The 14798-nt window shown below is 55.7% G+C and overlaps 1 protein-coding gene across 4 annotated transcripts in view; it reads right to left on the bottom strand.

Moving 5' to 3' along the window:
- Positions 1–14798, bottom strand: part of EPHB2 (EPH receptor B2) — a 129626-nt gene that overhangs the window by 86212 nt on the left and 28616 nt on the right. For all 4 annotated transcript variants that reach the window (XM_040587404.1, XM_040587406.1, XM_040587405.1 and 1 more), the window contains exon 2: positions 3052–3116. In XM_040587404.1, the coding sequence (XP_040443338.1) occupies positions 3052–3116 (65 nt within the window). The remainder of the gene's footprint in view (positions 1–3051; positions 3117–14798) is intronic.

Genomic DNA, 14798 nt, shown 5'->3' with positions numbered 1-14798 from the left:
CTGGAGGAGTCTCCACATTGCTCAGAGCTGCTGAGACACCTCCCGGCCCTGTCCAGCTCCCTGCCCCTTCCCCAGGCTCTTTTTTTCCCCAAAACCTTCCGTGTTTGTTGTCTCCATCCTTTGTAGGATGGGGAGACTTCGGGGTGGGTGATGTAGCAGGGAAGGGCAGAGCTGCAGCTTGCAACCCACCACTCCTCTGTGGCAGGTACAGACGGGAAAGGGTCTGTGTGGGAGGAGAACCATTCACTTGGCTCACCAGAACATCTTCCCCAGCCCAGGACCTTGCTGGAGAGCAAAGCACCTCCCCGTGCTGCCCCCTCCCCACCTGCAGCACCCTCGTGATGCTGGCGGCAGGGACCAGGGTCCAGCGAGCATGTGACACGGCTCCAGCCAGCTGGAATGGCTTCCCATGAACTCGTTCATAAACCTGCTCAAGTGGAAGCTGAGCCGTTTCCCACAGACGTGAAACCCCGAGCACAACCCTGCCTTGGATGCAGGATCGTGACACCCAGGGCAGGGCAGCAGCACAGCCCGGATCCAGCACCAGTGCCAGGACCCAGATCCGCAGGGAAAACCCTGCAGGAGCAGAGCAGCCCCAGCCCCTTGGCCTGCAAAAGGTCTCACAAAGGCACCCAGGACTGCAGAGGGAGGCTCACGAGATGGGAGACAGATTGCTCCTCGCACGTCAAGGCTAACAGCCCAACAGAAGGCTGTCAGGGAAGATCCCCAAACAGCTCCAACCACTTCTGATTGGCAGTGGCTGCAAATCTGCTGCCATTGCTGGGGGAGGAGGAGAGCATCCCTGCAAAACGCAGGGGAATCATTTGCTTTATTTTGCAGAAATAAATTTGGTGTAATAATGGAAAATTGCAGGATCTCCCCATCTTTTAGGGCACCAGTTGGGAGCAGGGTGAAGGAATAAAGGACAAGGGAAACAATTCCTTCCCCTGCTCTGCCTCTGATGTGGCTCTCCCTCGCCTGGACCACTCCTGACACCCGCTCTGAGACAGCAAGTCACCAGCTCAGGGATGTGCAGTGCTGCCCTGTCCTCACCCACACCAGGGAGGGCTCAGGGCATGAGCATGAAGAGCATGTGGTGGAAGGAGAGCCCCTACAGCCCAGGGCTGAACCGTAGACAGTGGAGGCAGGGCATGGGGACACCTACATGTAGTATTGGGGCTCAACAGCCAGAGAAAAAGCAACTGTCTGGGCTTTAGAATCTCTCACCAAAGAAGCAACAAACAGGTGGAGCACCCATCAGCTTTTGTCTTCCAGATGATGCTGGCTGCACCCAACCTGGCCAGCCACCCATGGGTAGGATGCCTTGCCCTGTCCCACCAGTGGGCACGAGGCTGCACTGGGAGAAGCTGTGAAGGCACCACAGCATCAGCACCCGTGACGTGCACATTGCAGAGCATGATGCATGCCATGGCCCCCCAGAGGGACCTGCCTGGAGGTGGGCATGGGAGGAGATCCCACCAGTGATGCCGGGGCTACACTGGACTTCCCAGATGGACATCTCCATCCTGATGGGGCCAGGGGACCTGGGAGCACCACAGGGGCCAGGCTCAGGACCCTCAGCATCCTCCTGCACCCTTGCAGCAGCGAGCAAGGGGGGGGGGGGGGCGGGGGGGAGCTCCCAAGCTCCCTTTTCTCAGCGAGGAGAGAAAGTCACCCCCGTGCACCAGCCCCTGCGCTTCCTCGATGCTTAATTAGAAGCCTCTCCCTTTCTCCTCGCTCTCTAATTAACATGCCGGGAGCTCAAAAGAAGAAGGCAGCACAATAATACAGGGAGACGGCTTCCAGCAGGCCCAGGCCTCATTACCGTGGGGCTGGGGAGCGGGGAGCAAGGCATGCTTTACATATGGAAACGCCGCAAACAAGAAAGGCTGGGCGAGGAGAGAAAAAGACTTGACCTCTGCTCCCGCCTATTGTGCGCCCGTCATCCCCCTTGGCCGGCGCTGGCAAAGCAGCCGGGCTGGCAGGCAGGCGTGGGGCTTTATCATGGTGATGGGGGACCAGTGCTCAGCGCCCGTGCCCCGTCCTAGCGGGGCTGCTGGGGAGCCAGGTTTAATCTCCCCGATGGAGGCCTTGGGCGGCCGGTTCTTTTCTTCTGCCAAGTCGGCTCAGGGAGGGGGCTTTCTGTCAGCCTTGGGGTGAGGTCCACAGAAATGTCTTCATCCAGCCCCTGCGGAGGGTGGATGGAGGGCAGGATGGAGCCTGAGCCACCACCTCCGAGCACGGGGATAGGGAGCATCTCCAGGCTTTGGCCAAGCTGCGTTGGGCCATCTGAGCATGAGGGAGCAGGTCTGGGGGTGGCGGGCACGGGGGCTTCACACTGCTGCCGGCCAGAGCTGGGCAGGATGCTCTGAAGCATCTCGATGACCCACACAAGCCCCATGAGACACGGAGGTGGCAGAGGCCACTCCGGTTTTGTGCCGTGGGTGCTGCAGACACGCACGGCCTTGTCCAAGCTCTTCTTTAAAGGAGCTTGTTATGGGGGGTCTTGGGATGTGGCTCAGGGGACTCCTGGCACCGGCAAAGCAGAACGACAGTTGTTTCTGAGCCAGCAAATGCCCCTCCACGGGATGCCAGGAATGCTGGACATTCCAGGACTTGATCAAACAGCTGCTGTAGGTGCAGCCTCACAGGCCAGCGCCCTCATCCTTTTCTGCTCCAGGTGACAGGCAATGGGATAACAAGTGAGACACTGGGGACAGACGACAGTGGCCTTGGCATTTTCTCCCTCCCGCCCTCTGATTTTTAAGTGGCTGCAGGCCGGCTTTATGGAGAGCATGATTCCTCCGGCACCCCGCTGGCCTGATGCTGTAGGGTGAGATTTACACCCCTCCAGCCCTGGGGTATTTTTTGGAAGCGTCACCTCCTAGAAAACTATCAGGAACTCTAATTGTCATCCTCTTCGTGCTCTTCCCACTAGACCTTTCCACGTGGCCAAGGCACTTTGCTTCAGTGACTTCTGTGGAGCCAGCCCGCCTACGCTCACGCACAGCAGGAGACCCCAGACCCCTGCAAAGCGACAGGATAACTCACCCCTGACGGAGGATGCACCATCCAGCCCAGCTCTGCCGTGGCTGTTGTAGAGTCCATCAGCGTCTCTGCAGGGGGAAGGTGAAACAAGGAGTCAGTGGCTGGCCGGTGACTGGCCTGAGGCTAGCAGAGGGGAAAGAGGCGGAGAGGAGCCAGCCCAGGAACACAGCCTCCAAGCCCAGCCTGCGCTGAGACCCCTGGCCAGCTCTCAGCTGGGGCAGAGCCAGGTATCGTTCCTTCTACCCATCCGCTTCCCCATCCATCACCCACTGCTCCCTGGCTGCCTTGTCTCCTGCAATGCATGGGGGCACGTCCTCCTCCACCCACCAGCCCAGCAGGGCTTTCCTCCTCAAAATCCAGAATCAGGGTACCACAGCTGCTAGAGATAACGAACCCAGCCTGAGCAGCTTTCCTCCATCACCTTTCAGTTTCTTGTGCAAAAGCAGGGCAGTTTTTTCCCAGCATTTTGCACGGTAGGCAGAATCCTTTGTGATGCAGTAGCACACAGCAACAGCACTTTTAGGACTTCGAAGTACTAAAAAATTAAACCAACGTTAAAGCTGGTTTTCCAGATGATTTGGGTCGAAATAAATCAGGCAATGCTACCACCGACCAGCAGAGGAGAAGCCTCCCTAAGCCACGCAGGCAGCAAACCTTCCTCATCCTTCATCACGCTTCCAGAATTTATTTTTTTTTCCATCCCAAATAGCTATAGGCTGGCGTACCTACACTGACAGCATGAGAAGGGATGCTCAGGCTATGGCACCCCAGTACTCAGGCTGACACGTGTAGGTTGCTCCCCATCCAGCACAGAAACCGGCCAGACAGCCCCATCAGAAATAGACTGGACCAGGAGTGGTTTCCACCATCTGCGTAACTGTCCATCCTCGAGGTCGGCATGCAACATGCTTGTTGCAACACCGAGATTTTTCTGCGCTGTGCCCAGTGCTGATGTTTGAAGAGAACAGGACGATATTCCAGTGTTTAGGAAATGCAGTTTAGAAATCACACCCAAAGGTTTCAGCACAGCGAGGCTGGGCATGGGAAAAAGTGTGATGCTTGTGGGACAGACTACACAGGCTGGTGATTCTGTGGCTGAGACCAATGTGATGCCCACAGAAGGAATTATACCGAAGGAATTATACCCCTCTGCTCCGTAGGGAGAGTGTGAGCCTGCCCCTGATCTCAGTACATGCACACGGGATACCAACCGCATTTGCAGGGGTGCTGGAAAGCATCCATTGCACACACACACAAGTTTCAAACATGAAATCTGGCTTGCAGCCTCACTTTCCCTGCCCTCCTAGTTAACGTAGGACAAGCAGAGGAACAGTCCAGCTTTAGGGCACTGCAGTTCTCAAGAAAAAGCACCTTATCCATGAGACATAAGGTCAGCTCACTGAGAGCAACCAGTCAGGAGAACCCCAATATAGTGGAGATCTCCAGTCACCATCCTATAATACATCAAATGGTGCCAGTTCCCATGGCCACAACAGAGATGGGGAACTACTGGCTGTAACTGTGTCCTGTTGCTGCTCCTCACCACCAAAAAGCCAAGCGTCCTGCCATCAACCCCCAAAAGCATCTCCATCTTCCCTGCTTTCACTCCATTGACCAAAAACAAAGGAAGAGAAGCTCAGCCTGGAGCAGACCCATCCTTTAAGAGACCAGCCTGGATGCAGACATGACTGCTCTTCACACTGCCCAACAGCACACGTGGGTTCCTCTTCTCCCATTGGCAAGCCAGAAAGTGCCTTGGCACAGATACGCCACTTGCACCTACTTCTGGTAGTAAATAATTTTCAGACTGTGGGTTGTTCGTTACTCCTGGTTAGAGCCAGCGGTTTCCAGTTCACAGGAAACCAGGATTTCAAAATTTGGTTTTATTCCAAGAGTCAAAAGCAAAAATAGTTCTTTTCAAATTTTCCCACTAGGAAGAGTTCTGGAAAACAGCTAGTCCAGAAATGCTGTCATTCAGATTTATGAAATTTCTTTTTAAACTGAATATTTGTTTACATAGTTCAATAATAGTGTTTATTTTATCAGAGGACCTGGTTTTTTCATTAAAACACCAGTGGCACTCTGATCTGAAAGGAAAACACCATTTTTCACCCAGTGCTAGCTGGAAGCTGCAGTACTTAACAGATTTAAGTTGTTGGTTTTTTGTTTGTTTTTTTTTTTTACTTTATCTTCACTGTCAATGACAGCGGTGCATAGTAAGTATATTAATAGCAGTGAAAATAATGTAAAAGATGATACACTCTAAAAGAGTATAAATAATTCCCCAAATAAAAATCGTATTTTGAAGCATTCTGCATTTCTAAGAGTCTCTTATTTAACAAAAATTCCATGCAATGGGAACGTTGTGCTCAGTGCACTACTGCGGAGCACGCTGCCCACAGCCCTCGCCACTGCCCCTTATCCTCAGTATCCCTTCTCCTTATCCTCATCTCCTCGGAGCTATGCATCTACCCCAGCCGGCCCAAGGACATCCCGTTTTGACATGAGACAAGGAGGAGAAATTCACAGGTTTTCAGCAGGTTTTTCCAATTTTAGCCTGAATTTACACCATCCGGCTGCCAGCTATTAGATTTTCTCATACAAAGACTCTTGCTATCCAAAATCCTCTTTCCCTCTCACGGTGCTTAAGGCTGGCAAATGAATCCATCTCCAAGACAACTAAATTAGCCAAGCTTCCTTCTTCTTCCATCCTAAGATAGGTCCCTGTCTTTGAAGCTCCTGTTTATCGACCTCCTTTGTACAGCGTGGACCCCCAGACTGCAGCCCCCCATTGCACACAGCTTTAGCATCCCAATGCTCCCCCTTTTGCACAGCTTTTCTATCAAACCGCTGCCCGAACTACTGGCCATCTGGAGATGGGTTGGCACCTTAGCACTCAGTAATAGTTGCCTGAATTACAGAAAATTATGACTAACTGGTCCCCATGGATGGGAGTGAACTCAGTTAGGCGCACCGACTGCAAAACTGGATGTGAAGCCAAGATGGGCTTCAACGGTGGCGGTGGGTTTGCTGCATCCTCCATCAATGGTGGACTTCAAAAGATTTTATTGCCCAAATAACAGCCTGCCACAGAGTTATCTTGCCCATATACCCAGCCAGGACCAGCCCTCACGCTCCACCTGACATCAAGGATGCCACATGGTCCTCCAGGGAAGGTCACTGTCTCATTCCTGAGAAGTTTCTTATATTCCAGGACAAAGAAAGCATATTAATCCCTGTCTCCAGCCAACAAAATCAGGAGTGATGTCCAATGAACCGACATGCCCCTCATCTGCAGGGGCTTCTCTCTGCCTCTCCCCCAGGCTCAGACCTGCTCAGATCTCCACAGCCAGAGGCAGCGGTGGGCAGGCTGCAGCGGAAGGAAAGCCCCCTGAAGACATAGCCAAGCCCTGCTCTGACATCCCATCCTGAAAGCAGAGTCCAAACTAGCAACCCATAAACCAGGAGGGTTTAAAAAAGCAAGACATGGCCCTACCACCCACCTCAGCCAGGCAAGAGAAAGGCTGAGGCTCCCCTGGGATCTATTCCTCCTCCAGCTGGAGGGGGTTTTATTGCTGCAGTGGGACTGCAGAAGCTCATCTAAGAGGAGTTTGCAAGGACGATTGCAAAGATCTACACCTGCAGAAAGTAGCAGCAAACAGCTCCTTAGTGTGTAAAGCAGCTACAGCTTTGCCTGGGAGCTGAACCCAGTAAGAAACGTGGAAAACAACGTTGCCCTAAAGAGTAATTGCCTAGAGGAGCAGATCTTGGACAGTTTGCATCTTTCCCCATCCTGGCTGAGCTGGAGAAGCGTGTGTTGCAGGAGCACACACTGGGTGGGAGGTTGCCTCGGTTCCTTCTGGCCATGGAGACACTCACAGACATCTCTGAAGGGATGGGTAACTCCAGGGACCAAGGCGTCAGTCATAGAGTTCTGCTACAGGCACAAGCCCCACAGGAGGACGGCAAGCCCCAAGGAATGGGAGCCCACCATCCTCCAGAGCAGCTCCTCTACCCGCAGCAGTCCCAACAGGGCTGCCCGCGGCGCGCTCAGCCCCTTGCAGCACATGGGTGATGCGTGGTAGGGTGCCATGGCCACCTCTCCCCCAGCAGATCTCCAGATCCCATCCGCAGGCTGCTCTGTGCTCCTTGCACCCAACAGAGCCAGCTGGGGACAACAAAGATGGACCAGCTCCTGGATGGGCAGCCCCAAGCCCTGTCCTGCCAGCCATGGAGAGGACAAGGTGCCCGTTTCAACCAGCAAATCTGGCAGCTTCACTCGCTGTCACAGCTGATCCTTTGCCATAAAGACCTGCCTGGCATCCAGGACAGAGCAACCCCCCAGCAATGACGGGATGACACGGAGCAAAGCTCCACAGGAGCAGCAGGGGTGGGTGTCTGGCCCCTGGCCCATCTCTGGTGGCTGGTGATAGCTGCAGCTCAGTGAAATGCTCTCTCCAGAGCAGCATTTTCTCAATATTGTTGTTTGTGTTCTTCCCTCCCGCGTGTTTATCTGCAGATTCACATGCTACCCACGGCATTATAAATAAATCTGCAGCTGCTCGAAACCAGCAGACGCAACTCTGGCCCGCTTCCCACCAGGAACCGCACTGCTCCCCACGGGACGGTTAGGAGATAAGTGCCTGTCCTTTTCACTTTGAAGATGCTTTCAATAAGCAACTTTCTGCCAGTGCTGGGGCTCGCTGCCGGCACTGCTGCTTGCTACGAGCACTTTGCATCTAAAGATGCATCGTCGCCACCTCCAGATGCTCAACAGCTACGCTAAGAGACCACCAAGCCGATGATCTGCTATGGCAGTGACCTGGGTGGGGGGCTCCAACGTTTCTGCCGGTCTTCTTGCTGCTCAGCCACTATGAGATGAGTGCGGGGACCTCAGCGGCACCAGCTTTTCCCGTCTGGCCACATCAGGACCCATGTGAGCAGATCTGGGACGGGAGTACAAGACTGGGATCACCCTGGATGCTGGTGGTGACTGGGGACACCAGCATGGGATGGCCAGAACTGGGGATGGAGAGTGACAGGACCAAGCGACGGAGGCAGAGAGGTTGGATGGGCAAGGGATTAACAGAGGAGCTGTGCACGTTGCAGACACACTTCTCTGTGTCCGGAAAAATAACTTCCATGGAGTTTTGCCAATTTAGACCAATTTAGAGCATCTGGCTCCAAGTTTCTCAGAAGTTCTGGCAAATCCTTGATATTCACAGGCTCCAAACTCATCCAGATAAAGAAACAGCTGGACAAATAAATAGCCCCACAGATAGCTGGAGCCTCCACCCTCATTTTTCCACCCACAACTTTTTCCCTTCCCCTCTCACTTCTCACACCAGCTCCTCCCTCCGGGCAGGAGACCTGCCAGCACTTTACTCCTGGTACAATATTCTTAAGACAAGGAGCGAGCTTCTCGGTTGACCCAGGATCGCATCAGTACGGCCAGCGCTGGGCATGCAGAGCAGACAAGAAGCCACCCAGACCTCTCCCATGGGCTGGGAGCAAAACCAGGGACTGTGCCTCACCACCACCTCCCAGACGTGAGCTGGGAGCCCACCTAAGGCGCCTCCTCAGCCAGTCCTGGAGGGATGCTGAGGGCAGGCTCAGTGCTGGAGCCCAGCTGGGTGGAGCGAGACCGGGATCTGCAATGGAGACGCCACAGCTTGGGACAAACTCCTCCGCGCAGGCACACGTGCTCCTGAAACCACGTTTCCAGCCTGGCTCCGGCACAGCCACCACATCCCCACATGTGGGGGGGGCTAATGAGAAACCCGTCTGTCCCCCACCCCGAAGAGCCCTCACTGCAGATCTATTTACCCTTCTAGAAGTTGAAAGGCCCCCTCTCTGCCTCCTGTGCTTTCCTGGAGCCTTATTATAATATTTTTGCCAGCGAGAGCTGAGAGGGGCTGAGCAAACCCAGTGGCCCTTCTCTGCAGCCCCAAGCTTTGCTTTGCCTGGCCGATGGCCAGCGGAACAAACTGAAACCCAATCCCCCCCCGGCCGAGCCGCTGGCGCAGGAACAGCACGCTGCATTGTGAGCCGGTGGCTACAGGATATTTTGGATACTTCACTCAGGGATCCACTTAAACTCCAAGAGGGAGAGTGATTGATAGGGAGCGAGAAGAGGCAGTTGACTGAGCTGGGATGGGGACCACCAGCATCCTGCCCCCATGTCCACAGCCCCAAAGGGCACCCCAAGGGCAGCCGTACTGGGTTGCACTGGTGGTTCTGTGCTGTGGACCCAACGGTCAGGTGCCTGGTCATTCAATGCCCTTCTCTGAAACATTAGGTCCAGCCAGACCTAGGAAAAAGGGTGATGTCCAGCATCTCCAGCACCCAGAGCACCAGCCAGCACCCCAGGCTGATAGTCCTGGGGGCTAGCAAAGCATGGAGCGGGGAGGCCTGACCCCAGAAACACCACGCGGCACAGGCAAGGGAAAGATGTCACCACTTTTGGGGAGCCATGGAGCCTTCCTGGCCCCTCAGCTCACCAGGATATCAGCCAAGCCTGCCTGCAAGCCCTGTGGAACAGCCCCAGAGCCAGCGGGGAAGCAGGGGATGGTGCTGGAAGCTGGTGGGGCTCAGCACCCATCTACTGGGCGATGCTCAGCTGCTAATGACACTCGGAGGCAGGACTGGTGTCAAACGAAGGGATGTCCCCAAGATGCCCTGCCCTCAGCACAGCCATTCAGCAGCCCCACTGGAAATTCCCGAGTTTTCCCGCACCACGCTGAGGGGCTGCCATCAGCTGGGCTATGCTCTCCCCATTCCCACCTAGATCACTCCCTTCTTCTCATCCCCCACCCCTCGTCGGACCACACGCATCGCCGGACCTGTCCCCAGGGGGCCGAACCCAGGGCTGATGCTGTGGTGCTGTGTGTCCCTCGGCTCCCAGCCCTTCCAGGTGGGGAAGGAAGGAAAGCCGGGCTCAGAGCAGCGCTGCGCCCGCCCGTTGGGCACATCACACGTCGTGATGATCACACTGGGTGAGCCAGGAGCTGGGGCCGACAGTGGCTGCAACCCAGAGGCAGCACGCTGGGAGCAGCGGCTGCACAGCTCCTCTCCCCAGCCCCTCTCCTCCCTCCTCTGAAGCCATCAGCTGTCGCAGGCGTTGCCCCGCATGGTGCTCGCTGCTCCACTGCTGGAAAGCTCAAAACCAAGGGGAAAGCCCAACTGAACAGCCCCAGGGGTCCTGCAAGTCATCCAAGCACTCATCCTGCTTTCGACGCCCCCAGCTGACCAGCCCATCCAGACTAGCACTAAGGATCTCCCCTCTCATCTGCTGGGCCACGAGGGGCATGGCGCAGCTCTGGCTCTCAGCTGAGAGGGGCTGGGGCTGGGAATTCAGATTTTGTGATCTTTCAGCCTGGGGCCTCTGCTGAAGATGCAGGTTAGGCTGGCTGCAAGGGAGGACCACGCTCCAGCCTGCTGCCACAGCCCCCCAGCATCGCTGCAGGTGCATCCTCTCCGGCCCCGCTTTCCCAACATCGCCTGCCCCAGGGGTCAGCAGAAACACGATAACACTACCAGAGACCCCCAGAAAGCTGGTCCAGCAGCACCAGGGACCCACGGTCCTTGCTGGCAGCATCTGTACCAAAAGGACCTGGGACTTGTAGGTGGTCCGAGTTCAGCCAAGGGCAGGCTGCCGGGAAGAGACAATGCAGATGCTAAATGCCAGCGAGCAGGAGCCCTCCTGCTGCTGCCGGGAATGCAGTAGCCACACAGAGAAGACACAGATGCAGACATTTAACAGCCATTGCTGTCAGTGCTAATGACTTGGTCCCTGCAGCGGCACCAACCCCATCTCTGCAAGACACCTTGCAGGAAGGAATCCCAGGGTTAAGCAGGTGGTGTCCTCACTCACATCCAGCCTCATCCACCCCAGCAGAACGAGCCCAGCAAAGACTAAATTCCCCACTGAGCCACCTCCCAGGAGGATGGAGCAGGACCGCATCTCTCCCTACAGCCCCCAGATCCCTCTTCCTCTCTGGGGAGCCACAGGGGTGCTCCAGGAGGTTAAAGACCCCATGCCCACAAGCTCCTTCTGCAGATGCTCCAGCCTCAGAAGAGCTGGCAGCTTCTACCACATGCTGCCCCGGTCCGGCCATTAGCATGGCACAGCCACCACACAGAGCTGACCCCACGGCATGGATGGACACACGGCTGTCACTGCCAGAGCCCAAACACGCAGCTGCCACCATTGGTGTGCATCAGCGGCTGCCACATGCAGCTCCTGGCTGCAGCACTCCCAAGGGAATGAGTTCCTTTCTAACACAATAACGTGCTCCCATCCCCCTGGGGCCAACTGGTACAAGGTGTAATGTCCAGGGTGCCAGGCTGCACCACCTAGTCCTCTTCAATACCCTAGACCCACTCTCAATACCAGACACAGCATCCTATATCCCCAGACTCTTCTGTATCCCTGGGCACAGGGGTGAGGCGACCTCGGGAGATCTGGGATGCAGCAGGAAGCCTGGAGGCTGCAGAGCATCACTGGGCGAGGAGCACGTGCTTGGCTCTTGCAAAGCACCCATCCCTCTTCCCCGCTAACCCCTGCCCATCATCCAACGCAACGAGCACTGAGGGGACCAGGAGGAGTGACGTGAGCCCAGCGCACCGGGTTTTGGCCAGCTCTGCCTCTCCTTCCCCCTGGGGCCAGCACCACCGGCCACCCCCACCCAGAGCAGCAATCATGCCGGCAGCAAGCCCCCATCCCACCTCCCAGCACTGCTGGCACTAAATGAGGTTTTGTCACCCTGCATGGTGGCACGGGCTGCAAGCAACTTGTTCCCAGCAGGCTCTGGAGCCCCGCTCAGCATCCCAATTGAGCTATCTTTAATGGGCTTCAATTTTAATTTGCTTTTATTGGAAAACACAGATGGTGACCCCCCTCTCCTCCCCCCCCTCCCCCCCCCCTTCCCGAACATATACAGGGTAATAACATTTACAGGGGAAAGATATTATCTCCAAACACAGCCAAAGCTCCAGCAAAAGCCCCACCACCATGCAGCGACAGGCAGCTGTGCCATACAGCCCTGTGCCTGGCTTGTAAAGGCAGGGCCACACAGAGCCACGGCGGGGCTGAAGGGAGGCAGCACCAGGGCCCAGCCAAGAAGAACCAAAGCCCAGGACCAGCCCTTGGTGCAGCCAAGCAAACCTGGCAGATTAACCTGGTTAACTTCTTCCACGCCCAGGGCTTTGCAAAGCAATGCGGGGAGCTGCTCGGAGCACAGGGGTGCCCAAAGAAAGCTGCTGCCCAGGGCTGGAGGGGCTGTACTGGTGTACCACCCCCCACCAGCACCAGCCCCTGCCTGCAGCCGGGGTGGCTGTTCTAAGCATCCCTGGCTCCAGCCAGTCCCCTGCACCAAGTTCGTGTCAGAGCTCAGGGTGGCTGCAGGGAAGTGACAGCAGCACAGGGACAGGCAGCGACAGGCAGGGAGCGCTGCACAGGCAGCCAGGCTGCACCAGCCCTGGTGAGCTGGGGTGGGGAGTCGTCCCCCCCCCCACCAGATGAGCATCGAGCAGCGCTTGACTTGTGCCACACAAGCACCAGTGCCTGCAGATGCTCCCACCCCTCCAGCACTGCTGGTGCTGCCCACAAAGCCCCAGACCCCTTTTCACATCCCCCCCAAGTGCCCAGAGCACCTGGCTGAACACGGATGCCCTCCACCGCACGCGTCTGGCTCTGTGCATCTACCTGATGTTCCTGCTTTTCACTGTTTTTACTGACAGCCTGTAAATTTGTTCCTGGTTGGCAGCTCCAAGCGGGAACGGCTTGGGAGGAACTGCAGGGCCAGCTGCAGGCTTGTTTTTGCCAAGCCACAGAGGGATGCCCCATGCCCCAGGCTGGCTGTGGCAGTGGGGGGGGGGGGGCTTCGGATCAGGCTCCTGGCCACGGGGAGCCTCTCCCCAGGACAGATGCAGGAAATCCCAAAACTCCACCAAGGAGCTTGGCTTCATTCTAGCCCCTTCCGAGGCCAGAGCACCTCTCTGGCCCCATCCCTTTGGTATCTCTGGGGGTTCACTTGCAGCCACGCCAGGAACACAAACCCTATGTCCCCTAGGCCCCCCTGCTGCAGATAAAGCCACCACAGTGCTGGCAGCTGCAGGCAGTGGGTATCTTTAGTGAACTGCAAATGTTTCCTTCCTTGGGAAAACTCCATCTGCAACACCTCACCACAGAGGGGCCTTTCTTTTTCACACTGGGGTAATACACACTAACACAACCCCACCACCACCCCAGGCAGCAGGTTGAACCAAGGGGATGCTCCACCAGGGGATGCCGCAAGGCTCCTGCTCACTGGTGGCCCTGCCCGGGCGAGGGATGAGTTCCATCAATCCATCACAGCGCTGCCCATCAAGCAGGAGCTGGCCGGCTGCCCTCCATTGGGCAAGAGCATCCCTGAAGCAGGCAGGAGACGGGCTGTGGGATTACAAGGACAGAGAAGCCCCTGCAGGGCTGAAATCACAGATGTGACTTGCATCTGCACCGCAGCAGAGCTGCCATCACCTGCAAGGGCTGCATCAAGGAGCTGGGGGACCAGGGACCCGTGCAGGAGCCCGTGCCGGTCTGTATCTGCAGGTCTGTGCCTGGAGAAGGTGACAGCAGTTTATGAGCCAGCTCTGCTGCTCATAACGGGATGAGTACTGCCACTGGGATGGGGTCCTGGAGACCCCAACGCTTGTAGAGACCCATTTCCATCACCAAATTAATACAACCAATGTGGGTAATTGCAGAGCAAACCTCATTTTGTCAGCTGAAGCGGAGGGCACCGATGAAGCGAGGATGAGCACTCGCCGAGGTACAGACAACCATAATCTGGTTACACATATGTGGGAAGAGAGTTTTGCACTGACCAAAAAGAAACACCCACAGGTGGAAAAGGGGCAATTTCCAAAAGTTAAAAGCGATTATTAGCAAAAATTGATTAGGAGGGAAATGTAAACAAAAACAATGAAGAGCAATTACAGTTAGCTTAAGAAGGCTTTGCCAAAAATCTCATAAATCTGTGATCATAAAAGAAGGCGTCTTTAGCTAAAAATTATCTTGGCTTTGAATAAAAGAAAAAAATTGCAGTAAAAATAAACATATTGTATAAATTAAACCGGGGGAAGTTGGCAGCAGTAAATTAGCAGTTATAAGATGCAGACAGTTACGAAAGGATGTATCAATGAAAAAATCAACTGCCAGCAAACATAAAGGAGAGAAAAAGAGGGACTTTTAAATACACCCAACGCAAATACAACCAAAGCTGTGGAAAGGCGAGTCCCTGAGGATGCTCAAGTATGAAGTCAGGCAGCAAAGGAGACACCCCAACGCAGCAGGCCAAAACAAGGGCAGAGCCAGGAGGAACAAGCAGACAAGGCGCCTCCAGGCTGGGGACCAGCAGTGACCAGGGAATGCTGAGAGCCACGGACACGCCTCGCTGGCAGCATCCCAGCGCCCTGGGCGCTGCTTGCTCCATCCAGGGGTGAGGGATGAGCGGTGTCAGGACCATGTTAGCAACTTTGGAGCTGTTTCCTGAGAGCAGCAGCATCCCCAAGACAACTGGTAGCTCTCAAGCAACTCCTTTGTGTGGTCAGCAGAGCCCCTGAAGACCTTTGGGGTGAGGACAGGCCCAGGACCCACAGCCTTCCTCTCCCTTTCCAACACTTTTTGCTACGCACCAAGCAGGGACGGTGTGGTCCAAGGATGGGGAATGATTTCATAGCATCCCACAGGGCTGGTGGAAAGGAGCTCG

The sequence above is a fragment of the Falco naumanni genome, chromosome 3 (genome assembly GCF_017639655.2).
Source record: "Falco naumanni isolate bFalNau1 chromosome 3, bFalNau1.pat, whole genome shotgun sequence".
Lineage (NCBI taxonomy): Eukaryota > Metazoa > Chordata > Aves > Falconiformes > Falconidae > Falco > Falco naumanni.
This window is presented reverse-complemented; position numbering and strand designations above follow the sequence as displayed.